The following is a 27,188-nucleotide window of genomic DNA, read 5'->3' on the forward strand; positions in this document are numbered from 1 at the left end:
TCAAAAATGAAAACCAGGGTGTTCGTGTTCCTGGATATGAGAAAACCACCACCTGGAAATTCTTGTTTCCTTCTAACTGTCTTCTGCCTCTTTATTTTGTCATTCATACTCTTTCTCCATTTCCAGTCAAAAGACATACAGAAATAAAAGCTCCTAATCACATACAGTTATTTCACCACTTCTAGTAGTAGGCCTTTTTTCTGCCAGCTTTGATTCCCATTTAAATGAACTTTTAAATCATAATATGATAAATCTGTCACTGATGTAATTACTCTTTATCCAGTATTACAGCTGTGAGTGGGTGGGTGACAGCTACAGCCTGTATTTTCCTTGAAGTAATTTCAGCGTAACTCTAGGGGATATTTGAGAAGGTACGTTAAGGATATTTTTGAATTTCCTTCATAGCAGAAAAATTTTATGTGCATTTTGGCCTACTGCTCAAAATCTCAGTTGGAGAAGAAAAGGCTCTATATTTTGCACAATTGTTACATTCAGAGGGAGTATACATCCTGATGTTTAACTTCCACACCAAGCAATAAAGGTAGAAAAACTTTCAAGAGAGTCACAGTTTTACACCAGGGAGTTAATTCTGTTCCCTAGATTAAAATAATTTAAAGTAAAGTAATAAAACCTATTTTGAATTCATGATTGATGTTCTATTTAATGGTACACCGAGAAATAATTTTTTCCAAGATTTTTTCTTCAAAATTTTTTTTTTCAAACTATGTCCAGCAGTCATAAGCTGGGGAAGGAATTAAAAAAACCTGAAAATGTTACGTCAGCACAGCATTGTCATTTGAGGGCTTGCCTATGTTTTCATTCAAGCTATCTGCAATAGCCTGATTGATCTCAGAAGTTGAACTGAGAAGCCTCATTCTTGGTAACCGCACATTTCTTCACTCTCATTCTATTTGAATAAATCACGATGTCCAAAGCAAAATACACATACCTTGTTTTTTCATTTTGAGGAACAGAGACATCTACTGTACTGAGAAGTAATGGAGCTAACCACCAAGCACAAATTGCCACTTTCAATTTCTTGAGTTTTTACCTTTTCTCCACATTTGATATTGATCAAGGCTGGACAAGACAGGTCCATGGAAACATGGCTTGGAAGAGCAGAACCTTATTGGACAATTACTTTATCTCAAAATGAACCAAACCAACATACATTGACTGCTGCATATACTAGCTTTATTCCTTCAGAATGTGTAAAAGATATTTTACATAGGGAGCCTGTATTATACCTGGCAAACATTAGTTTCTTTGGTGAGGGAATTTCATTCTTTACTGGCAGTAGGAATACAGACATGGCAAGACAGAACTCTTTTAGGTGATGTGTAAGTATCAACACCTCTTTCACTATCTGTAAACTGGAAATACACATTCATTAATCTGTTAAAGTGTCCAGTTCAATTCTATTTCTTTTATTCTTATTTTTTCTTTACTGTAGAAGGATAAAATCTTGTTTCTTTATGATTCTGAAGCAATTAAAAGAAGAATCTGCCTCCTAATCTTCTGCACAAAAGCAAGGGCCAGGGGAATCTCAAAGCCAAAGACTTTCCACACAGCAGTTTGTTCCCATTTTTCTTCTCAGATCCTTCCAATACGAATGACTAGCCATAGCTCTGAACTGTACCAGTAGGCACAAAAAGGTTAAAACAAACACTTATTTGTAAAACAGGAAACAAAAATTTGACAGCAGGGCAACACTTTCTCTTAGTAATAAAATTCAGTAAAACCAAAGTAAACTTGTTAAGGATGAGGGTGTGCATACAAAAGAAAATCAGGACATGCTTTCTAGCATGTTGCCTCCTGTAAAATGTTTCACCAATGCCCTCTAAATCCCTCAAAATTTCAAGGTAAAAATTGTCAAGACTTTACATTTTTAAAATAACTCTGCTGAGGAATTTTGGCTCAGTATCCAAACTATTAGAATTGGATATTTTTAATGTGGGATGCCTCTTTCATTTTTTTACAGATACAGACTGTGCCTATAAAACAGCAGGTTCAATGAAAATGAAATGTATGAAACACAAATATGAAATATACTTTTATGCAGAGCTGGAATATACAGTATTGGAATGTATCACTGCAAGACACCAGTGAAGCCCAGAATTTAAAATCATAATTAGACCAGAAGGATAAGAACATTCAAGAAGAAAGAAACCCCCCACACAGAAAAGTTTAGGATAATTTATATTCCAAGTGAAGACAGCTTAACAGAATCAAATATCATTGCTTACAAAAGGAAAATTATTTTGTAGAGGTATTTTCAAGATTCAGATTTAAGGCTCAATAAGAACAGTGTCTTTGGAAAGGCCAAACATGGTAGTCAAGAAAATTTACCACAACATATATTTACCAGAAGACATTTTATTGCCAACAAACGCAAAATTGTTGCTCTCGTTCCCTGATGTCTCATTTTAAAGATAAAGCTTTTCCTTCACCACTTTTAAAGACCTGTAAATACAGCATTGTAAAAAAATAAAACAAAACAAGAAAAATTGTGACAATAAATTAAGAAAAAGAAAAGGTGAGGAGGAGGAAAGCCCAACCCACCAAGGAGAAAATGTATTAGAAGCAATAGAAAAGTTATGAAGTGGAATCAAAGTATCATGTTATGTTTTCCTTCCAAGAGAAGTTTGAGGGTTTTGCACGTGAGATAAAATAGCAGCAAAGAAAAAGGGTAAGTACAAGTGCATTTATGTCCCATTGGAACTTGTTTTTATTAACCAAAACAGTAGTACTCATCAGAATCAATTTTGGGATGCTTATGCAGAGGCTGTGAGTCCTCCATAATAGAAGAATCACTGAACTGGTCCATATCTGAAGGGGTTTGGTGACCAGGGACATCATCCACTAAGGTGTCCAAATAACTCCCCACAGATATTCCATCCAGACCATCACTACAGTCTTGTAAACTGTTACAGCTGCCGTGAAGGGATGTCTCCTGACTTTCCAGCAAGCTGCACAGGCTGCCACTCAAACTACTACCTCTGCTGGCAATGGCCTTCTCTTCAATCATCCACTTGATTGATTCAATACTTTCGTTGATGATGAGTAGCTGGCGCATAAGCTTCACATCAGTGGCTCGGAGATTAACCTACAAGGCAAAAGTGATTAAAAAAATTACTCATTTTCTTCAAAATCAAACTCCAAATAGCAGGCTGGAGGCAATGAGTGGGTTAAAAAACCCACAAAAAAAATCGACCTTTCACATCTAAGACAAATCTATTTAAATAATTATTTAAAAAAAAAAAAGTAAAAGTATTGCTATACTAATACTTTCAATGAAGTTCAAGGGGGAACCTGATCAGGCTACATAAGCAGTCCATTAACAGGAATGCCAGTCAATGACAATACTTGTACACACACTAGTACAATCCCACTTAGATGAGAAACACAGCTGCTATGACAACTCTTGGGTTGGCTTTTCATTATTCAGAGAAGCAAGACACAAACCTATTTCCATTTACAATTACTCTAAGCTACTTAACAGATCCAGGCAGCTAAGCATTCACCTCAAATTATCCTTATTATGGCTACTTGGGTAACCTAAACTTTTCAGATGTGCATCATTTGGAAAAAGGCTTGTGGACTTCTAAGTTTTATTCACATTACACTTACATTTACACTGCAAGCTGCTGTATAAATGTCTGAGAGTTGAAATACTGAACTTATTGAAACTGTAAATTTCAAATTATTTAAACCCATATTAGATGAAGGTGATGAGTTCACAGTCAACCACTTATTATAGATTAACATAAAGAGCAACAATTTGCAAAAAATAACTAAATAAAAAATACACATTAAGCACAAAGTCCTACTTTCCAACTTAGTTGTGGTGGTTGATGCATGTACGCACAGAAGTGTTAATTGTAAAGCACACTGGAATATTACAGTGCTGCATTTCACAGATATTAAACTGACTTCATGTTTTCCTTAACAGAAAAACTTTATAAGACACTGTTTTACTCAAATTTCCACAATGAGATAACACATAAAGGTAAGGCCTAAGGGTTTTACTTGTTCCTTCTTTCTTTCCATCTGAAACATCACAAGTGCTGGCAAAAAAAATCTCTGTGACCTCCTATTCATCACATGAAACAAGTAAAAATACTGAAAAGGTAGTCTGACAAATTGAAGATGATTCTGGGTTTGACCATAATATCAAGCGTGGAGAGCCAGAAGCTACTTCCATCCATATTGTGAGAAGATAATGCTAGTTTATGACCTAATCAACTCTCCAGCCCTTTCCAACAGCACCTCAGCACAACTAAATACTTGACATCACAACAGACACGCTTCCAGTCTCATCACTTCCAGAGTAAGACCTCCGCCTAGATGAACTTTTGCCATAGTGCCAACATAGGCATGCATGCTTAAAACCACTGGAAAAAAAACGCCAGTCATTTCAGATTAACTCATAGGGATAACATGTCTACCATGTTAATTTGTGTCATATTTTATCACGTTCTTACATCCTTTAATTGTACTAATCAAGCATACTACATGCACATATGTCACTGCTTTAATACATGCATTTGGAAAATACTTTCCCTTGTATATAATTTGAGTGTACTTCTCTACAAAAATATGTGCCATAATGTCTGATACATACACATATATTACATGCTTTTCTTCCATAGGGCACTAACATGTTAACTTTCAGATTATTAATTCAAGAAAGACAATACAGTATATCAAAAATTTGAATGTCTTCACTCAATTGAGAAATAAGGAAGAAAACAAGAAAGATCTATTAAGCTAGACAACAGACATTTTATGCTATTCTTCAAGTCTGCAATTACTATATAGAAATATACCACCTGTATTGTTCATCCACAATGGACTGGAATGGAATCAGTATTCTCAGGAAGCAAAGACTGTATCTTGTTTTGCCAAGAGTACAATCTGGATGTGGTTCTTTCCATACTCAAACGCTGTCTTCTCAATATCCTAAATTACACTGACCTGGTACAGTTGCTCAAAAAGTTATTTTAATGTATTTTTATTCTGTTAGATACTGCAGAAGATTGTACTGGCTCTGGCTGGGATGCTTCACAGCAGCCAGTATGATGCTGTGTTCCAGATCTGTGACTACAACAGTGTTGATAGCATACCAGCTGTTGCTGAACAGTGATTGCATCAAGGCCTTTTCTGTTTTTCACTCTGCACCCTCTGTGAGTAGGCTGGGGCTGGGAAAAATGTCTGGAGAGGACGGAGCTGGGACAGTTGACCACAACTGACCATGCCATTCCCTGCCATTTAATGTCATGCTCAGCAATAAAATCCGTGGGTTTGGTCCTTCCAATGTAGCCACTGCCTGGGGACTGGCTGGGCATCGGTCTACTGGTGGGAAAAGTGAGTGAGCAGCTGGGGGGTGCTTAGTTACTGGCCAGGGTCAACCCAACACAAAGATATTTCAAGCTTTGCTAGTAACATACCATCTATATAACTCTCATATGTATTCCTAGTCTCCTTCTCCAGTCCCCAGAATGACTTCTGAATTATCCTCAATCCAGTATCACAGGATTTAACACAGCTAACCTGGTCCTGTGCAAAATAGTTTTACCATTCACAGTTTTAACAATACTATCCATCTGTCATTGTTTCAGATGTGAGGTTCTGAGAACAGATTGACCATTTCGCAGCCCTCCTGCTCAAGCCAGTTCCTCTACTCCTACCCATAAATCACTACAAACCATTTGCTCAGCAAGTAGGCTGTCATGAAAGCAGCAAATTACCCGACTTCTAAAATGCAACTACAGACTTTAGCAACTTGCTGAATATAAGCAAGCCTGGAGACGGCAAATTTCCCAAAAGGCTGATTAAGGAGATGTTTAACAGAGATAGCACCAATATGCCTCTAATTAAACAGTCCCTTTTAGATGAAGTAGGTATCTCATATATTTCAGATTCAGTTCACAGGAAATAATTTTTTGCTCTAAATACACCCACAGCTTTGGCATTTCTGTGCAACAGCCTTACTGGGAGTAATTCTTTGCATTCCTGCAAGTACTTGAGTCCTCCTCCTCCAAGCTAACGTGTCGTCCCAAGTCTCCCATATCAAGAGTGTGCTTTTCCTAAAGCAAACATTAAAAAGTAGTCCACCAAGTGTCATCTTTCTTTAATATGGTTTACTTCATCACCTGCTTGATAACACAAAAATGTGACTATGACATTTCTTGCCTCTCATCTGCTTTAGCCCAGACACAATCACATTAGTTCATCCTCACTTATGTAGCTACCATCCATGTAACTGTTGGAGTAAACAAGTCAGTTCCAAGATGGTTCAACTAAAGGGACTAAACACAATAAAATCTCATCATGTTTGACAGCTCCATTCATTACGCACAGTAACACGTGCATTTCAGAAAGAATCTAAACAGAGTGTATCATAGCTAATATAGGTATTTCAGAACAGTTTCTACAGCTGCTCTTTGAGTTAAAGGTAGAGCACAGCACCACCATAGGGAAGGTGTGTGTGAGTATGTATCAGTCCTCAGCATAAACTTGTGGTATACAGGAGAAACGAATTGTGACAAGAGACCAGAAGAGAAATTCTGGTTACAGGCTAGCTTTTATATATTTTTGCTTCGTTTATATAACCACAATAGTGCAGATCCCCAGGAAGGATCGTAAATGCTTAACATTACACAACTAGTCACGGCAAGAAAAAATAATGAAATTAAAGTCACAGTGAGCACTTTCAAGTAATGTAGTCTGGTAGCATAAGTGGACAGAACAGATTAGCATTCAGACACAACCAGGGATAGTCTAGAAGGGATAACCTGCCTAAACACCTGTCTCTGCCTCCCTCCCTCTCATACTGGTTGTTCTACCAAGATATTTCTTCCTTACACAACTAGCCTTGCTTATGGTCTTCCGTAATAACACATGCAACATTGTCATAATTTATTCAAGAGAATTTTTATATATACAGACATATGGGCATCTGTGTATACAGATATATACAAATATTCATGTTATTTTTATACATACAGTGTTTTTAAAAAAGTACTTGACTAGGTTATTGGTTTTAGAATAAAACTCTTAATGACCAGGGCTGTTAACAAAGACAATTATCACTTCCTGGCAGTCACCCAAAATAGTGCATTAGCTGTCCCTAGACTGGTCACTTTGCTTTTGGATCAAAGTCGCACTTGCACTTGGACCACAGGCAGAATGGACTTGCGTTTTGCTGCTGCATGTTCTGCAGACGTAGCTTCCAGGCGGCTCCAAACACAGTGGGTCCCCTTCCCCTCCAAAAATGACAAAGCTAAAAATTCTATTAAATATATTCTTTTAATCTGTCAAAACTGTCTGCAACTCTGGTTCTTTCTGAAGATTACTTTCTTTTAGATTCTTGGGGTCACATGCTGCTGTTTCTTCTTCTTTTAACTACAGGAAGACTGCAGGGATATCAATGGTAACCATAAAATGTGGTCTAAAATCCTAAGTTTATTTTTTCCTCAACACCTTTATGTTGTGTGCTATACAGAGTCCACTAGTAAAGGGAAAGAAAATGAGTGAGCCTGAATAACAAGGTATTTCCTTCAAGACAAATCTTTTACCCAGAGCACAGTGAAATAAGTCACTACAAGACACAAAATCTTAAACTTACAGGTTAATGGGTTCAGGAAGCTATTTAAGTCACCCAGCTCAGCAGCTCTGTTCTGCACAGGATCTTGAGCAGGATTCAAACACTGATCTAGAGTTGGCTACTATGGAATCTGTGCTTCTAAAGCAGTATAATTTTGGATGGACATGCCACAATAAATGGAAGTTGGATGGAACCAGCAGCAAGATACAGTACCCCACTGAAAGCCGCTCAGAAGTTCAGCGTGTGAGCAGTCTTGCAGAAGAGAATTAGCACATGAAGAGGTTAGATGAAATGGGCACTGGAGCCAATTCCATCTGTTGTTAAATACTACCATACCCATCGCCATCGCCCATTTTACAAACAGAATTTCAAACCAGTAGAATCTTTCCATGCCAAAGAGGTGTGCGTGACCACTATGGTTTAGGTGTATTAATGCTACTGCTGTTTCCCTTTTTTTAGGGTGTGTCAGAGACAGCTTTCCACTTTCCCATTCAATTTCTTCTATTTCCTGTGTCATTCAGGATAAACAGTTTTATGGTTACCCAGCTATGCCTACCTCCTCTTTCTTTTTTTAAAGGCAGATTACCTCAGTTTTCCATGGAATAATGAATTCCATGCATTCATTTGAGATGTAACAAAAAAAATTTAAAAAATCTAACAATCAATGTCCAAATAATAATTTGTTTTGAATTCTGAGAAGTCTCTTTCTTCACAAAAGCTAACCTTATTCCACTTTCTCCTGGCGTCACTTTTGCTATTACAAACACTGAGTAACAATCTTTAAAGTAACTAAGAAAATTAATTCCCAAGGAGAATGGTGAGAATGTGAAACATAAAATAAACATTGGTTGGCAATGTTGAATTATTTGAGTCTTATAAAGATACAAATTTAGTAAGCAGATATAAAAGGATATAAAACTCATCAATAAAACCTCACCAATTTTGTGATAGAATATATGTAACAAGCTAAAAAGACCATAAGCAACCTATTCAAACTTCAAAATTCAAAATATGTGAATGCAAGCATTATTTAATTGGAGTCACTGAGCTAACAAATTTACAATAGGGATGAGCGTGGTCACACACAGAGGTGTTGTTTATTAAGCAACCACCATAAAGCATGAAGGTCAGCAAGCTCAGAATGATATTACAATAGCTTCTCAACACCATTGAGTAAAAGAAATGCTTTTTTTTCCATTTAACATGTCTAAAATAAAATCACAAATGACAGATAAGGGACAAATGTCTGCACCTTAAACACATAGGATGATTAATAGGCTGTGCATGAGCTCCACCCTACCTTAATCAGTGCATGTGCTTGACTTTAAACTTCTTGCCTACTTCAAAATTGTCCCACTGATTCAGGATGTTTGCATTGGTTTCTTCATATAATTAAGCCGCTTTGGGCAATGGTATTTCAGGATCAAGATGAAAAAGCAGAATGCCTAGACTGATTTCTGAATTTGTACACAATCTTCAGCATCACCTGTCAAAAATCCAGGCAACTTTTATGTGACAGAGTACAAGAACACAGGTTTACCATCCTTACCTGAAAGGGATCATCTACGCACAGGTGGAACTGTAACTGCTTCTGGGAATGCTCCACATCCTCTCCACCGCAAAGTCAAGTAGCTTGGATTAATTAATGCATTACAATAAATCAAGCTAACCCAATCAACCTGACACGGTATGTCATATGCATAAACAATGGTGGTGGTGAGCAAAGTCTGGCAGAGATAAGACTGTCAGTGAGTCGAGGTAGGTGCTCCAGTGTTCATCATTATGCCATGTGTGTCTGACTGTGATTTACCTCATACTGATTTAGGTAAATTAAATTTCAGTCAACAGTGATATATGTAGATCAACAGCTTTTTGTGCATCTGGTTTCTTTCAGCATGGACTTGTGTTATAATGTATGGCTGGAACATCATCCCATTTCTTTCCTTATGTTTCTTAGGTTTGTGGTAATCTTCAGACAACAAGGGAGCACATACAAAAGCTATATATACAAAAGCTAAATTTATGTGACCCATCATTGATTTGTAGTTGCAGTTTGCTGATCTAGTTTATTTCTGCAAATGGAGCAAGTTACACTGAACCTTCTCATCTGCATTTCCATAGTGAATCATAATAAAAACATTGCAGCAGGTTACAGAAGCAGTCTTGATTGCTTACTTTTTGCCTTCTTTTGCAAAAGAGATTATTTATACTCTTGTTTCTCTTGAAGACTCTAAGACTCTACCTTCATAGTAGATTTTTAGGCAGCATTCATTACAATCACTGAAGACGCAGCTGTTCAGAAAGTGAGCAGTCATTAAGTCTTCAGTTTCTTGTCTGTGCCCTGGACCTTCTTAGTTTAAAAAGAAGCTCTAGCCCAGTCATGATCTTGTTTCAACCTGCTGCAGTTCCAGTGCAATCCTGCACCAAATTCTTACGATAAATACTTCTACAGGTCCTTCTGTAAAATTTGGGAGCAACATAACAGCTTTGTGAACAGTGTTTTTTAACTAGGAAGGAGAAAGAGAGACAGTGTGATTCGACACCAGCCAGATGAGGATTCTCCTTCTGTAAGCAGAGCTCACCAAACCCCCATTAGCTAGAGCAAGCCAGTGGGCAGGTCAGATGTGAGCAACCACCAGAATAATCAGGAGGCAGAGCAACTTCATGAGGGAGCAAGTTAGCTCAGTAAGCAATGAGTGTAAATAATTTAATGAACAGGTTTCAAGGACATTTCTTGCAAATACATGAACAAAATATTATGCTAATATGGCTATCATCTTGTATAGGAAATTACAGTATTGGTGATTCACGTTTCTCTTACAACACCCTATTTACTATGTTAATTTTATACATACTAATTGATCCCTTCAGACTTGATGGGAAAATACATACCACCAAGTTCTGCAATTGCTTAGTTACATTACCTGTGTAATAAAAAATGTGGACCTCAATGCCTTTCTCCACTCCCTCAAATGTGCATGATCCTCTTCTGTGGAGTATCTGGGCAGCCTGTCATTTGCACTAATACCTAGTAAAATCTCAATGATTTGGCTGAATCATTCACTCAGTAGGGTACAATTTTTTTTTTTTAAACATTATATTATTTGAGGTATCTTGTATGCTTAAGTGTAGCACAAAATCCTCAGGGGGAAAATATTTTTTTGTTTGTTTGTTTAGTTTTTTGGCTATCTTTTTATTTTACTGTGAAAAAGAAGAAACAATTTAAATACCTACTAAGTAGATATGACTATGATTATCAGAAACATGGTATACATCAGAGAGCAAGTAGCAGGAAAAAAAAAAAAGGTTAGTTAGTTAAGTCCCTATTTCATCACCTCCTGCCCAAATAAAATAAATGCTAAATCAGCTCTTTAAATATGGAAGCACCACAGAATTCAGAGAGAGAAACATCCAGCTTCAGAAGGACAAATGAATATAAAAGGAAGGTCCTGATTATTTTAAAGCTTAGTTGAATGAACATGAAAGGAAGCAGTGAGGAAATGCAGGGGTTTGAGAAGGGTAAAAAGCTTCTAATGCTACTGAAATTTTTACTAAATGTTTCCAAATATCCCATACTGCTGTCATAAAGCAGCATCTGACATTGGAAATGTATCTACTATGACAGAGGTGAAATGTCCAGAAAAATCCATACTATGGACCCACATATGTTGACAGACAAGATAATGCCACAGCAAACATTCAGGTCACTATGCAGTGGTAACGATTGGCTGTGGGTGTCAGAAAGTGTTACAGCAGATGGATGATCACAGCATCATCATAATGGACATCAGCCACAACACAGACTTGATGTGTGTTCCCCACCAACATGAGACAGCACTGGGGCTCAACAGCATATCTAGATTTTTTTTCATTGGATTTCACTCTCTGCCTTACTTATGCTTGTCTTGAGCAAAACATGCTCTTAAAAATACACTGCAAAAACTGGATAAAATATTTGTTCATTTCTGAATTAGATTTGGTTAATGAGCACTCCAAACCTGCTCATCCCTTTAAAATTAATTAGTTTTAATACTGGCACTGTGTAAGTACGCTCAAAAATATAGAACTAAAATAAAAGTGAAAGAAGATCATGGGTTTTGCTTACAGGTATAACCAAAGTTTGAAAACGTTGCTTTTCCTAAGACAACAGTGATCCTCACCTCATAAAAGGAAAAAAATCAACAAAACCCCCCAACTTGTTTCATTAAGTCAGAACTGAGACACGACAATATTACTAGTGGAGACAAATCTGAACTTTCTTGAAATTCAAGTCTGCTTTCGCAATACCACTGGAGAGACACATAAGATTAAAAAAAATTCAAATCTTTGTCTGAATCTCCCTAGAATTCAAAATAGGATTCTGTTTGTAATAATGGGGTAGGTCTTGTTAAAAGCATATTTTTAATCTAACAACCAAATCTTTACTAACGGGAAACTCCCATCATATTTACTGAAGGTTTATCTGAATAACAATAAAAAGGAACTTCAAGACAGCCTTGTAATTTTAAGTGTTCACATGTCCTCTTAGAACTGCTTTAATAGAGTTAGAAAGTGATATGCTGATCACTGTTTTTTTTCCCTATGAAAAATTTATGAACATATTTCAGTGCTAAATCTTTTCAAACTTATTGAATAAAAATATTATAAAATAAGGTTTGTTTTTTTTTTCCTTAAGTTTAATCTGTGCACTATTTGAAGTTGCATGTCTTTCAGATTCAGCCTTATTTTTTTCTTTTAAATTAAAAACTTCATCCAAATCTCCCCATTGGTGTAATCACCATCCTACTAAAATACGGTTCATACACAGGCTTTATGCCCATCTGAACGTACTAGCAAATTTGAGATCTTTCAGATAAAATGAAGCAAAGTTGCCTATTTTGTCTTTCAACCAAAAATACCCTTCCAAACTTCCCGATATCTATAAATAGTTAACTACTTTAGTTCTTTCTCACCCACTAAGAAGGTATCAAACAGCTAGCAGCCAAGCTGCATCTGGGATCTCCACGTTAAAAAGCTAGAAGCAAACAAGAGGCTAGTACCATTTTTAGCAAGCTGAAACCCTGAATTTGGCCAACACAACTAGCCAAGCAGGCTGCTGCAGGCTATACTAGCTGCAGCTTTTGAGCCCTTTTGGCTCAAAAAGCCAAGAGTCTCTTTGGCTCCTACAGAAGACACTGCAGTAATACGTTCTGGAGGTCACAAGGCATGATTGTCCAGGTAATAAGGTGAAAACATATATTAAAATTAAATACACAGAAATCCTATACTTCTAGCCAAGGACATCTCATGAGAAGGTAGCAGCAGTAATCAGTGATGAACTATAAACTTCAAGGCAAAACCAGGCACTCTACGTACCAGTCTTTCCACATTATTTGATCCCTCCTCTGACCAATAACCATCACTCACACCATGTGGTGCAGACCTCAGCTTCTCCTACACCACTCCAGCTCATGTCATATTGCTCTTTTAATACCTAAACCTGCTCTTATCAAAGATTTCTACACAGCAGACTACTGGGGCAGTGTGGCTTGATCCTAGTTCAGCAAAGACTACGAATCATAACTCTCAATGCAGTTCCCAATGAGTAGAGCGGGAAGGAATCAAGGTCATTGGTTACATTTCCCATTTCTCCTTCTGCTAAGGAAATACTAGCTACTAAGCTAGTTGGGGAGCAGAAATAGGGTGCAAGACTTGCACCAGATTGCTAGGAAAAGACAAATATGGCCAATAATCAAGAATACCTGGGAAGTGAGAGAACTAGACAAGGAAATCTAGGACACACATTGTCGGAGTAGAGAAGTACGGTTGTATTTGAAAAGGGCTGGTTAGGGCCCTTCTGAAGTAATTTTGTCATTAAACTTCAACAGAGTACAAATTAATAAAAATCAAGGAGATAAATGACAAAAGCTTAAACATCATATTGTTGTTTGGGTTGCATTTCTTTTTCCTCTGAAATGGGAGGACTCTACACTGATGAAAGCATGACCAGCTACATGAATTGATGGCCACTGTGAGCTACCTCATCTGCCTATGGGGAAAACAGCAACTGTGCCTCCACTCCATTGCTCCAGTCACAGCAACTAGTGCTAGGTGCTAATGAAGGAGTACATAAATTCCGTGGGCATTCGAAGCTGAAGAAAATTACTGTTGCTTTGGCATGCTAGTAGAACTGCTCTTCTCTTGCAAAAAGGCTTTCTCCACTACTGTTGCAGGATTTACAGTTTTCTCCTACAAGCCCTGTAACACTAGGAACCTGCCACAGGCCACCACTTGAGACTAAGTATTTCAGTGTACAGCACAATTCTCCCACGACATATGGATAGCCCATCAACAGTGGTTGAAGTGGCCCTGTGAAGGCAAAATACACCTGCAGTGACAAATCAGGAAAAGTCCTCTAAAAATTATCGCTCCGGCTTCATGTTCACTCCTCTCATAACTGTATAGTTTTGGGAAGGCTAGAACAATAGTGTAAAGTCGGAGTTTACAATGACTCCTTGAATGATTTCTCAAAGTTGTCATGTTTTTGCGCAGACCTATCCAAATCATGTTAGTCAGAATACCTTCCTGCCCATGGAAAGGATTCTTCAGTACCGAACTACATAAAAACACTACATTGCCACTGTTTTATCATAATGTACTTTGTTCTAAACACACACCATTTGGCTTTGCCCAGCAGAGAAAACAGTCTGTATCAGCAGCCAAAGTTAGAGAATAAATTCAGGCTTGCGATGTGGCTGGAACAGGCCTTCCTCAGGCACCCTTCCAAACTTACACGTTAGTCTCATCCCAGAAAGGACGCTAGATACTCCCTTCACTAGTTTTCTGAAGAGGTGGCAAACCAATGCAGATCCTATTTCTGCTTACATAGAAATGCTTCACAGTTTCCTCCTTGCTGTCAGGACTGTTTTTCCTAGTCATTTATAATTATTGCAAGGGTCAAGGTCAGAATCTGAAGCTTTGTAAATTAAAAAAATCTTTTCAGCAAACACTCGGTATTGAGAGAGTCGTGTCCAATGTTTGCAGTATCTCATAAGCACATATCTGTACAAAAAGCAGTGTAACCATTTCAAATAGAACGTTTCCTTAAACCAGTGGAAATTCTGCAGGAAGACAGAAAAAAATAAGACTCAGAAAAATGCAAAGCAACAGAGCTATTCTACCTTTGTTTCTACCTTGGGGTAAAAACGTGGAAGCTTGGAAACATTCAACACATTTGTTATAATTCTTGGATGTCTGCTTCCTTCTGTATCTAAAGAGAGGTATGTTTCATGGCCAAAGCAGCAATGCAGTAAAATGACTCTCCTTCTGGAAGCATTTTAGTCATGAATGCAGCTGGTATCTAACAATAGTGAACAAAATTACAAATTAAGCCAGTAAAGTGTTTATAAAATCTGAAACGCCTAGGAGTTAAATAGCAATTTAGCATTGCTTTACAGGCACTAACCGCTTTCACTTCACCTGGCACTGCACCCAGCAGGGCCATACAGTAGTGTGAGGAGTTTATTTTACAGCACGGCAAATGAAACATTCAGATAACTTCTCCTAGCAGCTTAGCTAGTTTGTGTTTCCTGTTAATTAACAAATGTGCCATACCACTCCCTTGACAAAATGTAAGTATTAAGAGATGCCAGGTTGGTGGGGAGGGAGGAGAAGATTAGATTGCTGAGAGGAGGGTTGCAAGCTGTGCTAGTGTTGCTCTTCTCCATGTTTGTGGAAGCTCTGGGAGAGGTTGCATATTCTGACAAAACAGAGTAGCTAACTTTAACACCTGACATATATATACTCTCTAGTGTCCTCTCCTTATCTCCTCCTACGGAAGGAGGGAAACCTCCTTTGGAGCAACTTCAAGGGCAGATCCTCAGGCACATTTTATTCCACATGCTCATCTGCAGGTAGGCAGCCAGAGGGACTCACCACAGAGGATATTTCTGAAATAACTGACTGTCCAAATATGCTTCTAGATTTGAAGAAACTTGAGCTGTGTGTTTATACCTTTCAAAGCTGTAATACAAGGTGGCTTACAGACCTTCTGGATGTATTTTGGTCACTTATTTTGGTCAGATTAGGGTTCCTTCCAGTTGGTTATCATGAACACTTCCCCGACACAGTCAAGCATCTCTTGAAGCTTGCAAACTGCTCAGGTACGTAGAACATCTCAGGATGTACCTACCGGGCCCACTGGTCACTTTGGACACAAGCCAGCTCTCACTAGAGACGAAGACAGACATGGAAAGACATCCATTGACACCTAAGCTGTAAATGACTGATGACAGAGAGAAATCATGTTAAACGCTGTGAAAAAGAAGGAAGATTACTTCAATAAGTATAGTTAAAATCTTTCTCCAAACCACATCCTCCAACTCTAGTTACTTTACAAAACCGAGTCTAGACACGTTGCAGGCACAAACCTTAGCGATGTTTTAATTTGACAGAAGCCACTACATAGCTGTGAATTCAACAACTACTGAATTAAGTATCCTAGTTAGACACCTATCTACTACAGGAAGACAAATAGCAATACTATATGGATTACAACACAACTGTTTCAACGGACGCATACAAAAATATTGTCTCTGTCATTCTAGGTTTTACTCCTAGCACAGCTACAGCTTGCTACAGACTCAAAGTAAGAGCACACTTGGCTCTAGGGACACCAAGGCCATTTGTATACTCACATGGCTCTGTGCATCATGGTACAGAGTAAAATCAAGCTCAGAAAGCAACTTACCCTTGGGGCAAGGCTTACTACTTCATAATCAGCATTACTATGGTGAGTGCTGGCACAGAAGGTTTCCCAGCTAGATCTGGTTTGCAGCCACTCAGCTGACAAAGGAAGAGCCCCTCACAGTCATTGCAAAGTACAGATTTGCAAGAATGTTTTATCTTCTACATTAAAGAAACATCATTATTTTAATTATTAATCTCCTCCTTGGCTTTTATTGCAGCCATATATTTCAGACCAAATATTTCAACGTCTTCCTCAAACTCTGTAGCAGTCACTCCTACCCAGTTCTCTCTCCAGTCCTTGAACAACTTATCCCACCTACCACAAAAAAGTTAATGTTTTTCTTAAGGGGCTGAAAAGACCAAGATTCACAGGTTTAAAATTCTTAGTACTATGATTCCCTTTTGGCATTAACTGAAGTTATCCAACGTCAAGAATATATTTCAAAACTGTACTTGTAAACAACTACAGTACGTACAAGGCCACAGGACAGCAAGACAGAACAGCTTAACTGACCAAAATACATCCAGATTTTCCTAAGCATTCAGTAAACAAATCAGCCAAAACTGGGTAATCTTGCCCTTCAGAATTGTTGGGTTGAGGGACACCCTCACACTTCAGTCCAAATTCAAGCTTCTCATGCTTGCTTCTTTAGTTGCTTTTAACAGTTGCAATTAAGTTTCTTCAGCATTGTAAATAATGTAATAGCTTTCTGACAAGCCTGCAAAAGCCATTTTTGTTGCAGTTATTTTAGAGCAATATTTGGTCAAGCTATTTCTGAGTCATCACAGCTTATAAAGTCATCACTTTCCTGTATCTCCAGTACAGAAGGTTTGCATTCATAAAAACCATGCTAAAGTTTCAAGCACTGCTTGTTACCTGTGTTTCAGAAAGAATTTAAAAATATCTATACAGAAGATTACAGGCTGCATAGGGGACAGATCCTCTGCTCTGAGATGGCTTTAGCACTGCTATCCAAATAGATACAGACTTTTCAAATTAAGAAACTAAATGATACACTGATGCCACCTCAGGCCCCAGTTGCCCAATTAGATACCAGCTCCCATTCCACACCAGTAAGGTTAAGTGGGTGGTTGAAGCCAAAGTTCAACACAGAGAACAACGGCTATGAAGGCAAAAAGTAATCCACGACAGATACATGCTTGTAACTAGCACCCCCACTCATGAGAGTGAGGGCTCGAAAACAAAGGCTACTTTGGGGACGAACCTTTTAGCAGGGCCTGTTGCAACAGGACAAGGGGGAATGGTTTTAAACTAAAACAGGGTAGATTTAGACTAGCTATAAGGAAGAAATTTTTTACAATGAGCGTGGTGGAACACTGGGACAGATTGCCCAGAGAGGTGGTAGATGCCCCATCCCTGGGAACATTCCAGGTCAGGTTGGATGGGGCTCTGAGCAACCTGATCTAGTTGAAGATGTCCCTGCCCATGGCAGGGGGGTTGGAGTAGATGACCTTTAGAGGTCCCTTCCAATCAAAACTGTTCTATGATTCTATGATAAGTCTGCCTTCGTAACAAAAAACTTCCTCTTTTATTATGAGATTGCGCATAATTTTCTGTTCAGAGCTCTTCATCTTTACAAACAGTAATCTGAGAACTGTCTTTTGGAACTCCTTACATGTAAGATGCCCAACTTCCATGGTTATAAATGCAGGTGAAAAACCAAGAAAGAAATTGCACTCAATTTAATTAAACTCCAATTGCTTTTCAACAGCTCAGATCTCTGTCTTTTTACTCCTGTAACTTCATCCTCATTTGCTCCAGATTCCACTGTCCAGCCTGTCTTCCAGGACATGGACAGAAATGAAACACGTAGGAAATAAACATGTCCACTGTGGAAAGTTTACTAGGTTTTGAGCTTGAAGGCAGAGAACAGACAAGTGATCTCATAACCCTTAAAAAATGAATTGAAAATGTATTCTTTAACTATTTACTGTTACGGGGGAAAAAAAGTATCGAAGAGTAGAAATGCACTTGTTGGCCATCATCTCTGCTCAAAATATGTATTTGATATTGTGCTTTTCAAGTTTTTCCTGCTTACACAAAAGGTGCTTTTTAATAATTGTTAGCCATAAGTATCCACACAAAACAAAGTATCCACACAAAACGATGATGATCAAAGGGCTGGAGAACCTGTCTTATGAGGAAAGACTGATGGAGTTAGGTCTTTTCTCTCTGGAGAAAAGGGGGGCATCTCAATACGTTATTCCAGTACTTAAAAGGCTGCTACAAAGAGGATGGAGGGTCTCCCTTCACAAGGAGCCACGTGGAGAAGACAAGGGCAACAGGTACAAGTTGCACCAGGAGAGGTTTCATCTTGATATAAGAAATAAATTTTTGACGGTGAGGACAATCAATCACTGGAACAACCTCCCCAGGGACGTGGTGGAGTCCCCATCGCTGGAGGTTTGCAAGCTGCGATTGGACAGGGTGCTAGATAATCTCATCCAGGCTCCCTTTCCCATGAAAAGTCGAATGAGATAATCTTTCGAGGTCCCTTCTAGCCTGGGCTGTTCTACGAAAATCATGCTGTTCTGCTGATTTCATCAGAAAGTTTGTAATCTATTTGCTAAAAGCTATTACAAGTCACTTAAACTGTAGAGCTCTGTGCAGAAAGGGTTTAGTCTTCATGTCTTTTCATTACAAATTGTTAGCAATCAGACTTTAAAAAGCAACTTCAAAGCCAAGATGCTTTCTACCCAACAAAGTAATCAGGAAAGAAGTATCATTAAATGATAATATATAGTCTTTGAAATAAGGGCTGGCAAAAGTCTCATCTGTACATGGGCAGTCTAAGTCTCGAGTGAAGTATCCCCGACATTGCTGTGACAATCCATACATGAGACAGAAGCACTTGTACTGAAGTATAGTGCTCCAGTACTAACATCAGGGTTAGTACTGATGCTGCTAGGTAAGGTATCAGCAATCAAGCTACTCTTGGTCAAGCAGTAGCTAATAATGTAAGCACATATTCACCTGTACTTCTGGGAACTTAAACCCTCCAGCGGCTGCTATAGCTGAATGAGAGTGGCCAGAAGCACTGGCTGAGTACAACACAGAGATGTTCCACAAATCAAACCCTTTTGCCAGGCACTGGGTGAGATTTGCCAGTCAAAAGATATGTTTAAATATGCATTAATTTAAATAACCTTGCTCACCCCGTTCTTCCAAAGATGGTCTGAAAAGATGGAAAACTTGGTAAAGTTCTGGTATTGTAATTAGGTTGCAATTTTTTCTTGCTAGATTCTCCCTGAGGATCAATCTACAAATCCCTTTTAACCTGAGTATCCCAATATCACTGCCCAATCCGCATTGTATGTAAAAATTACAAACTCCTCTATCACATCAAGCAAATTGGACGGTATGAAGGAGAGAACTCATTAGCAAGATCCAAGATTATCGCTTTTTCAGTGAACTTCAGGAGGACTAGGGGAAATAAGTTCATTTCTTTTACTGTATGTCTTCTTTCTACTTCTAAGAGCAGCCTCACTTCAGGGATTCACTGAATAACTGCTCACCAAGAAACCAAGGTTAATCATACCCTCCTACACAGGCTTGAGGCTTAGCCACTAGTAATTTTATATTTAAGATTTTATCTTCAATCAAGTTTTTAAGCAAAAATTCCAATTAATCTAATAGAAAACCAGCATCTGATACACAGCTTTGCACTGCTGACTAGACACAGTGAACAAGATCTTGGCTTCAATTAAGTCAATTGATGTTATCATACAAAACAGTGAATACAGCAGCCTGTACCTACAGCATGTGCTAAAGAGATGTTTCAAGTCACAGTTGTTGACTTTTTCAAAAAGGTCTTTTAAAGAAACTAATAAAGGCAGACCCCCCACAACTGTGAATCTAATAAATCTAAGCAGATTTGAAGTTGTTCAAACTCTCAAGAGCTGTAGAATAGAGTTACAGAAGCTCGGCCCTCCAACCTGCACCTTCATTTACATGATAAGGATATGTTAAAAAGAAAAAAAAAAAAGGAATAAGAGAAGGACTGGCACTGTAATGACCACATTTGTCTTAATTCCAATCAGTAAAAAGTACTTTTAGTTCTGCTTCATTTTGCAGGGCTCCACGTTAATTAGCCTTTTAAAAATAATTATACTAAAAAAGAACTAGGAGTACGAAGGGGGAGAAAACTCAACTAATGAGAGAGCATAGGAATATGCCTCTATCTGAAATAGCTTTAGCCTAAATCTGACATGCTCAGCTTCTTGGCAATAGGATTGTTTCCATTTCTTTATCCCTTCACCCTAAAAACTGCTACACTCAGAATACCCAGTTTGGCCTTCAGACTCATCAACAATATTTGATCCTCAACAGTGTTCACTGGAAGGAATCTCATCTAAAGTCCCAGCACTGCCATTTACCCCTCACTTCCAGGACACAGTTTACCTTTTCTGCCTGAAATATTTTTATGTAAAGCATGCTATTTTTTTTTATTGCGTGTGATGCAGACTATACTCTGTTTAACTTTTTTAGCTTTCAAAGAGGCAATAAAAAGTTGATTTGGGAAACTTTTGAATGAAAACAAAAAAGAAAAGCCCCCACTCTTTCTCTTCAGCTGTTAAGGAAAATCTCCCTTTGAGTAACCCCGGAACTTGTGATGGAGAAATGAGGCTTTTGAAGCAGTATCATTTCAGAATGAACCTCACTGATTATTTACTGCAGTGTGTAGCTGTTGAAGTCGTGTATTGAATGGTGACCTCAAGAGCACGATACACCAGAAACAGGGCTGCAGCTATAAACAGTTATTATTAATCCCCCAATGGAAGATTCCACCTCAAATGTCACAGGAGGAGAGAGTTTAACATTAACATTGTGACAAATTTCATACCAAATAAAGGGCACATAGGCTAGCAGGAGGTACTCTTCACATCCTAGGCTGACCAGAGCACAGCGTTTTGACCCACACTGGCAATTATATCTTGCTTCTCCTGTTACTTGATGGCCTTATACCTCAAAGGTTTTCAGGATCCAACACAGTCTCCACCATGGCCTTGGTGGGGAAAACTGAAGGTAAAGAAGGGGAAGGAGGCCTGGCCAAGCACGTCCGTATTTCAAGAAAGGTGCTCCTTGGTGCTTTGTGCGTGATTCCAGTGACTACCAGCAAAATCAGGCTTGAGGGGAAAAGAACCATATGCTGGGAACAGCAAAAGGATCTGAGGAAGCAAGATGTAAGCCTCAAGGCCTTTAGCCAGCAGACATACAGTTGCCACACAGGCACACCTGTCAGGTGCTTTAACTCACAGTCAAACCCAGCATTTCTAAGTCAAATATGACACGATAATATGCTTCTTTCTTAACATTCCCCTGCAGCAGATGACACAGGAGAGGTAATCACTTCCACCATTTCATTCATGCTCTTCCAGCCCAAGGACACAGCACCTTGATGAGAGAGAGTTCTCAAAGCTTCCACCATCTCTCTCTTCCTCAGAGGTTCTGAGGCAAGACAAGCACTAGCTTCTCATATACAAGATGGATGGAAGAACAGAAGATCAGTTTCTTTGGAAGAACAAAGTGTGCATTGACAGGAAAGGAGATGGCCCTCCAGTTTTAAATGAACAAAAACTTCCACCTACTACCACTCCTGTATGTTTGAATTTACTCTGGTCGCTGGAAGCATTTACTCTGGTCGCTGGAAGCCTGAGCTAAGGCTTGGTGTCTACTCCCAAGCATTGAAACAGGTTCAGGTATGCTTCCCTTGTTCTTTACTGGCAGGGGCCAAACAACAGGACGTCGGGGGAACACAGAATTATTTTATAGTAGCTATGAGCTGGAAAGTGATGAGAAAACGTAGTTAACCGTAAAATCCTCAGCACAGTCAAGAGCTTTGGGATCACCATGATTTAAATGCAATGATAAGTCAAAACATACTAAGGCTTTGTCAGATTTAGTTGAAATTTGTCAGCACAGGCACAGTCATTGTGACAAACAATAGCTGTGGGACAGGACAGAAGGTGAGCTGCATAATTGCACAATTTGTATAAAGCCAAGTTAAAAAAAAAAACAACAAAACAGAAAATAGCCACATCTGTCCAAAATATCTTTATTAACAAAAAGAAGAATACAAGAAGATAATGAGACAGCACTGCTCAGCATCAAAGATCAAGATGTCAGCAGAGTAACCAGTGTAAACTTTTTTTATATGTCACTGGAAAAGAAGAGCCTGAATAACCTTGTTTTGTAAATGCTTACAAAACGTTTGCCTCAAGTCTGAAGAAAGCAAGCAAAAAAAGCACAGATGCGTCTACCCAAAGTTCAGTGAGTGGGCTGCAGAAGCCGCCATCATAGCGCAACTAGAAAAAAGATAGCTTGATAGATGATTCCTGGTTTTCTAAACTTCTAATCTTTTCCATTTTTTGCACGTTTACTACCGCAGCAGCTATAAACTACTTTTCTACATGTTCAAGGCCTCTTAGGCCTTGCAGCGAAGCCAAATAATAATATGCTACAAAAAGGTGAGAAATAAGAAGCTAGATGGAAGTTTTGCCTCTGTTTTAGGAATTACGTGCAGAAAAAAGAGAAAGAAACATAGAAAGAAACAGTGTGATTTTTACTTGATATTGTTCTTAAATTGATCAGCTCTATACAATGTCACAAAGGAAATTGCAGAGGGGAAAGTGACAGATTAAGAACCTGAAGAAACCTTAAGGATAGAGGAAAATCCTTAAGTCGCTAAAGAGAGTAGAGGAAAACCCCAGGAAGATAGTTCACTTTCATGCTCTGGATTACAGTAGACAACTGAGACCACAAAAAAGATGTAGACAGAGTACCAATACTTCACCTTTTTACGAAGAGTCATCGTATTGGTGGTTTAATAGGCATACATTGACCAGAAGTCAAATGGGAAGAAGTGTGTAATAGAACTCCCCTCACTTAGCATGAGCAATGAGTTCAGATGTGAAAGTCTGTCACTGAAGTGACAAAGAACAGGAGAGGTCAAGGATGTTGGGACTAAAACATGTTCATGTTGAGGGCAGGGAAAAAAAAGAGGGAAACTGGGCTGCAGAAGGAAGAAGAGGCAAACTGAAGATTGTGACATGAAAGTTGTAAGTACGAAGTAGGTGAAAGGAAAAGGTGATGAGGGCAAGACACTCGTTTCTCCCCCCCCTTAACAGGCCTAACTGTCATGCCAAGAACTCTGGCTACCTTCTTTGTTTCCTTTGCAGTTCGACATTCCTAACAGTTTTACATTATAAGCTACCTGCAGGTCACTCTACAACCCTTGTGCAAGTTTAAAATTCAAAAATAAACCTGAGATATGCTGAAAATGTGGAACTTAGTGTTAAAACTGAAATTTGCAGTGATCATTACACTAAAATACATTGACAGTTTGATTTGTGAGGATCTCTTAAACCGTATGAAGCCACACAATAGCAAGTGTGATTTATAAATCACCTCTCAAGATTAAGGTCATCATCTTGGCTATTAACTCTCAGAATATCCATTCTCGGTTTCCCTTTTCCCCTAGTAAGCTTATTCTTTAAAAACTCTTACAAACCCACCTACTTTTTGCTTTTTTATATATGTATATGTAAGGTTACACAGAGACTGATGGTATGGCATTATACTTGCTCACATAGGATGAGATTGCTTTGTTTGCTGTAAACGGCTGAGTTCCAAGGTAGTTGCATAAAGTCACCTCAACACGTTGCCAGCAAAATCCTCACCCCAACAAGATCAAATTCCATACTGTTTTCAAATAAGCTTAGTGGCAACAACTACGGAAAGAACTGCTACCAAAATGTGTCTTTTGGGACCTCACATAACAATTCCACTCTAATAAAAATGGAAGCCAACTATGCTTGCACATCTGAAGTATTCTGCATCATCAGAATTGTATCTGCTGAGTGTTCACTAGTTGCTCGCTTGCTTGCTTTGGTTTGCCTTAAAAAAAATGAAGCCAGGTTTACGGCATCATCAAAAAATAAATTTATTGAGATGGTGACATACAAAGTAGGACAAGCACCTGCATTAAGACAGTAAACAAGTTAGAAGTTCTGAACTAAAGGCAGCAGTCCCATCACAGACCACCAGCAAAAAAAATCCCTCAACCAAATTATAAATAGTTGTTTGTTCAAGAATTACCATGCCTCTCCTGCACAGTCTGTTTGGAACTAAATAAGTCTCTGAAGACCGATGTCTAGAAATTGAGCCACTGAATACCAGGCCAAATTTTCAGCCCGGAAACATCCAGTGTCTCATCAGCAGGCAACAGGTGCGATGCAGAAAATGCATTTACAACAGAGAGAGACTAGTGCGTTATTTTGTTTATTGACACACCAGCTTTCCGTACTTCTAACGAGCTGACAGAGGAACAGAAGCCAGCAGCGAGTCACCGGCGAACTGTCACTGCGAGAAAAAGACCCGAGGAGTTACAGGTCCCCCACGCCGTTCACCTGAACGCCCTCGTCCTCACCCGGGCAGCAGCCGTGGCAGAGGCCGCAGCCTCCCGCTGCCACCCGCGGCGTGGCCGGACCGGAGGGATGCGAGGCGGCGACGGCTGCTCCCAGGGGCGGGCAGCACCACCTTCCTGCGGCGGGGACGGGTCGCAGGGCGGGGGGAACGCCGGCCCCGGCCCCGGCCGGCCCTGCGGGGAGCGCTGCCCGTGGAGGGCCGGTGCCGCCGGGAGGGCGGCGGCGGCGCGGGAGGGCTGCAAACGCCCCAGGCGCTGCCGCAGGGCCCCTCAGCCGGCGCCCGGCTACTCACCATCTCCTGCTTCAGGAGGTGAAGTTTCGTCTCCAGCCTGGCCAGGGCGGCGGCGCGGCGGCGGCGGGGGCCGGGGGCCGCGGCGGGGCCGCGGGCGGACGCGGCAGCGGCGGGGCGTCCCGGGAGCTCCTCCCCGCGCAAGGGCCGCGCCAGGCTCTCGGGCACTTTGCGCCCCAGCTTTTGCTCGACGTCGCGGAGGTCTGGCGGGGGGCCGGGCTCCATGGCTTGCCCCGGAGGGGCCCGCGGCGGCGGCGCCGGCACTACCCGCGGCCGCCCGGCCGCTGCAGGGGCGCGGAGGCGCGGTAATCCGCGGCAGCGCTGGGGCCGGCGGCCGAGCCGCGCAGATGACCCGCCGCAGACATGGGGATTTCCTGGGCCGACAGCCCCCCCCCGCCCTTCCCCGGCCCTCCTTTGCCACCGGGTGGAAAGACAAAAGCAGGCAGGCGGGGGCGACGCAGAAAAACTCCCCCTGAGCCAAGGGGGGGGCGCGCCCCGGCCCTGCTGCGACTGCGGCTGCCGCCCGCCCCGGGCACCCGGATCCGAGTCATCGCGCGTCCCGGCCGGCTGCAACTTTAAAGCGCGCTGGCAGGTGGAAGAGGCGCGGCGCGGCCCTCCTACCGTAATGCCTGGAGAAGAGGCGCGGCACGGCGGCGGGGGCGGAGCGCCCCCGCCCGGCGGGGAGTGCGCCTCCCGCCCGGGAGCTGCCGGGACGGCGCGGGAGCAGCGTGCTCCTTCGGGGAGAAGGGAGACGAAAGGAAGAGGAGAGGAGAAGAAAACGGAGAAAAAGAGAAAAGAAAAAGTGAAAAAAGGAGAAAATAAAATAGTCTCCAGAGCTCTGTGACCCTACATCACTTTCTAACAGGAATAGGAGTATGCTTACAGGGTGAATGTTATTCCCACTCGTCAAACAGTTTTATCGCAGGCAGGCTGATTGTCGTCGTCCCCCCCTGCCTCATTATTATTATTATTTTTGTACCCCCTTCCTCCTCTTTAAAAAGCAAAGTTTGCAAGCTGAGCCAGTCGCTGTAACTCTGATAGTGAGGCATGTGCTGGCCGTGGAGATAGCAGTGCAGGAAGCGCCCTGTTGCTCCTTGGCCCGGGCTGTTGCTGCATACACCTGTCACAGCACTGAAAAACCTTTTAGGCATGAAACTTGGAGTATGAATAGCCCCATCTGTGGAGCTGCAGCTGACGCATGGCTGGGGGGTTGAGGGAGTGAGGCCAGCCACTCCGTTCGGATGCCAGGTCCTTGATAGCAACTAGAATCAGAAGAAGTGGTGTGCTGAGCTCGGGAAAACAAAATGTCGTTATTCCAAACTGGATGTTGTCTGTGAAATAATTTCATCAGTACTTTAAAATCTAAGAATTATTTAACAGAGAACTTTGCAAGGGTTTAGTACAGTCAAGCAAAAATCCCACAGACGTGTGTGATAATGTTATAGGTGCATTGATTTTAGGCCAGGAACCTTATCGCGTCAATATAATCAGACCATCTGGAGATCCTTTGCTTGAGGCATACGCAAAGACATTTATGTCACTCATATTTGCCAGGACTGTTTAGTTCAAATGACAGAAAAACCATCAATATTCTTGTCAGAAAAGAAAGCCAAAAGCAGCCACACACACAAAATCGGAATTCTCTTTCTTACTGTCACCACCCCCAAATGTGTCCTACAGTTCTATTTAAATCTGTGGATATTTGGAGAACGGCTTCTATATAACCTCAAGTTAATATTGATTTATGCTATTCTGTAAATTAGCAAGGATCACCTTGAAGTTCTTCCTATGTGAACTATGAACATCTTGTAAGTAAAAGTTTAAATTTATATTACTGTTGCTACAGTATTGAACTATAAAAGGAGGGTTCTTTGTTACACAAGAAGCACCTTATAAAAAAGGTCATGATTCAACTGTATTCAAACTTTCTTTTTAAAGCGACTTTTTTAAAAAGAAGATCTGAAAAATTAATTTTTTTAAGATTTCAGGTTACCTGAATTATCCAGCTTTTTAAAATGAAAATGTAAGAAGAGATAATCCAAAGTTTCATGTTAGTTTAAAAAGTGTTCCTATTGATAAAAAAGTTCCCTGAACCCTACTGTAAATACTCTGAAA

The 27,188-nt window shown here is 40.2% G+C and overlaps 1 protein-coding gene across 1 annotated transcript; it reads right to left on the reverse strand.

Moving 5' to 3' along the window:
* Positions 1–2,182: 2,182 nt before the first annotated feature.
* Positions 2,183–25,298, reverse strand: LURAP1L (leucine rich adaptor protein 1 like). Its single transcript, XM_075136209.1, has 2 exons — positions 25,077–25,298; positions 2,183–3,106 (listed from the first exon to the last, which is right to left on the reverse strand). Exons 1-2 carry the CDS (start codon positions 25,296–25,298, stop codon positions 2,732–2,734), a joined length of 597 nt encoding a protein of 198 aa, XP_074992310.1. The 3' UTR covers positions 2,183–2,731.
* Positions 25,299–27,188: the final 1,890 nt, after the last annotated feature.

Source organism: Calonectris borealis, chromosome Z (genome assembly GCF_964195595.1).
Source record: "Calonectris borealis chromosome Z, bCalBor7.hap1.2, whole genome shotgun sequence".
In the NCBI taxonomy this organism is placed as follows: domain Eukaryota; kingdom Metazoa; phylum Chordata; class Aves; order Procellariiformes; family Procellariidae; genus Calonectris; species Calonectris borealis.

Coding starts and splice junctions, on each gene's coding strand:
- LURAP1L (XM_075136209.1), bottom strand. CDS start 25,298: ATGGAGCCCGGCCCCCCGCCAGACCTCCGCGACGTCGAGCAAAAGCTG. Junction 3,107..25,076: donor ACCTCCTGAAGCAGGAGATG/GTGAGTAGCCGG, acceptor TTTGCCTTGTAG/GTTAATCTCCGAGCCACTGA.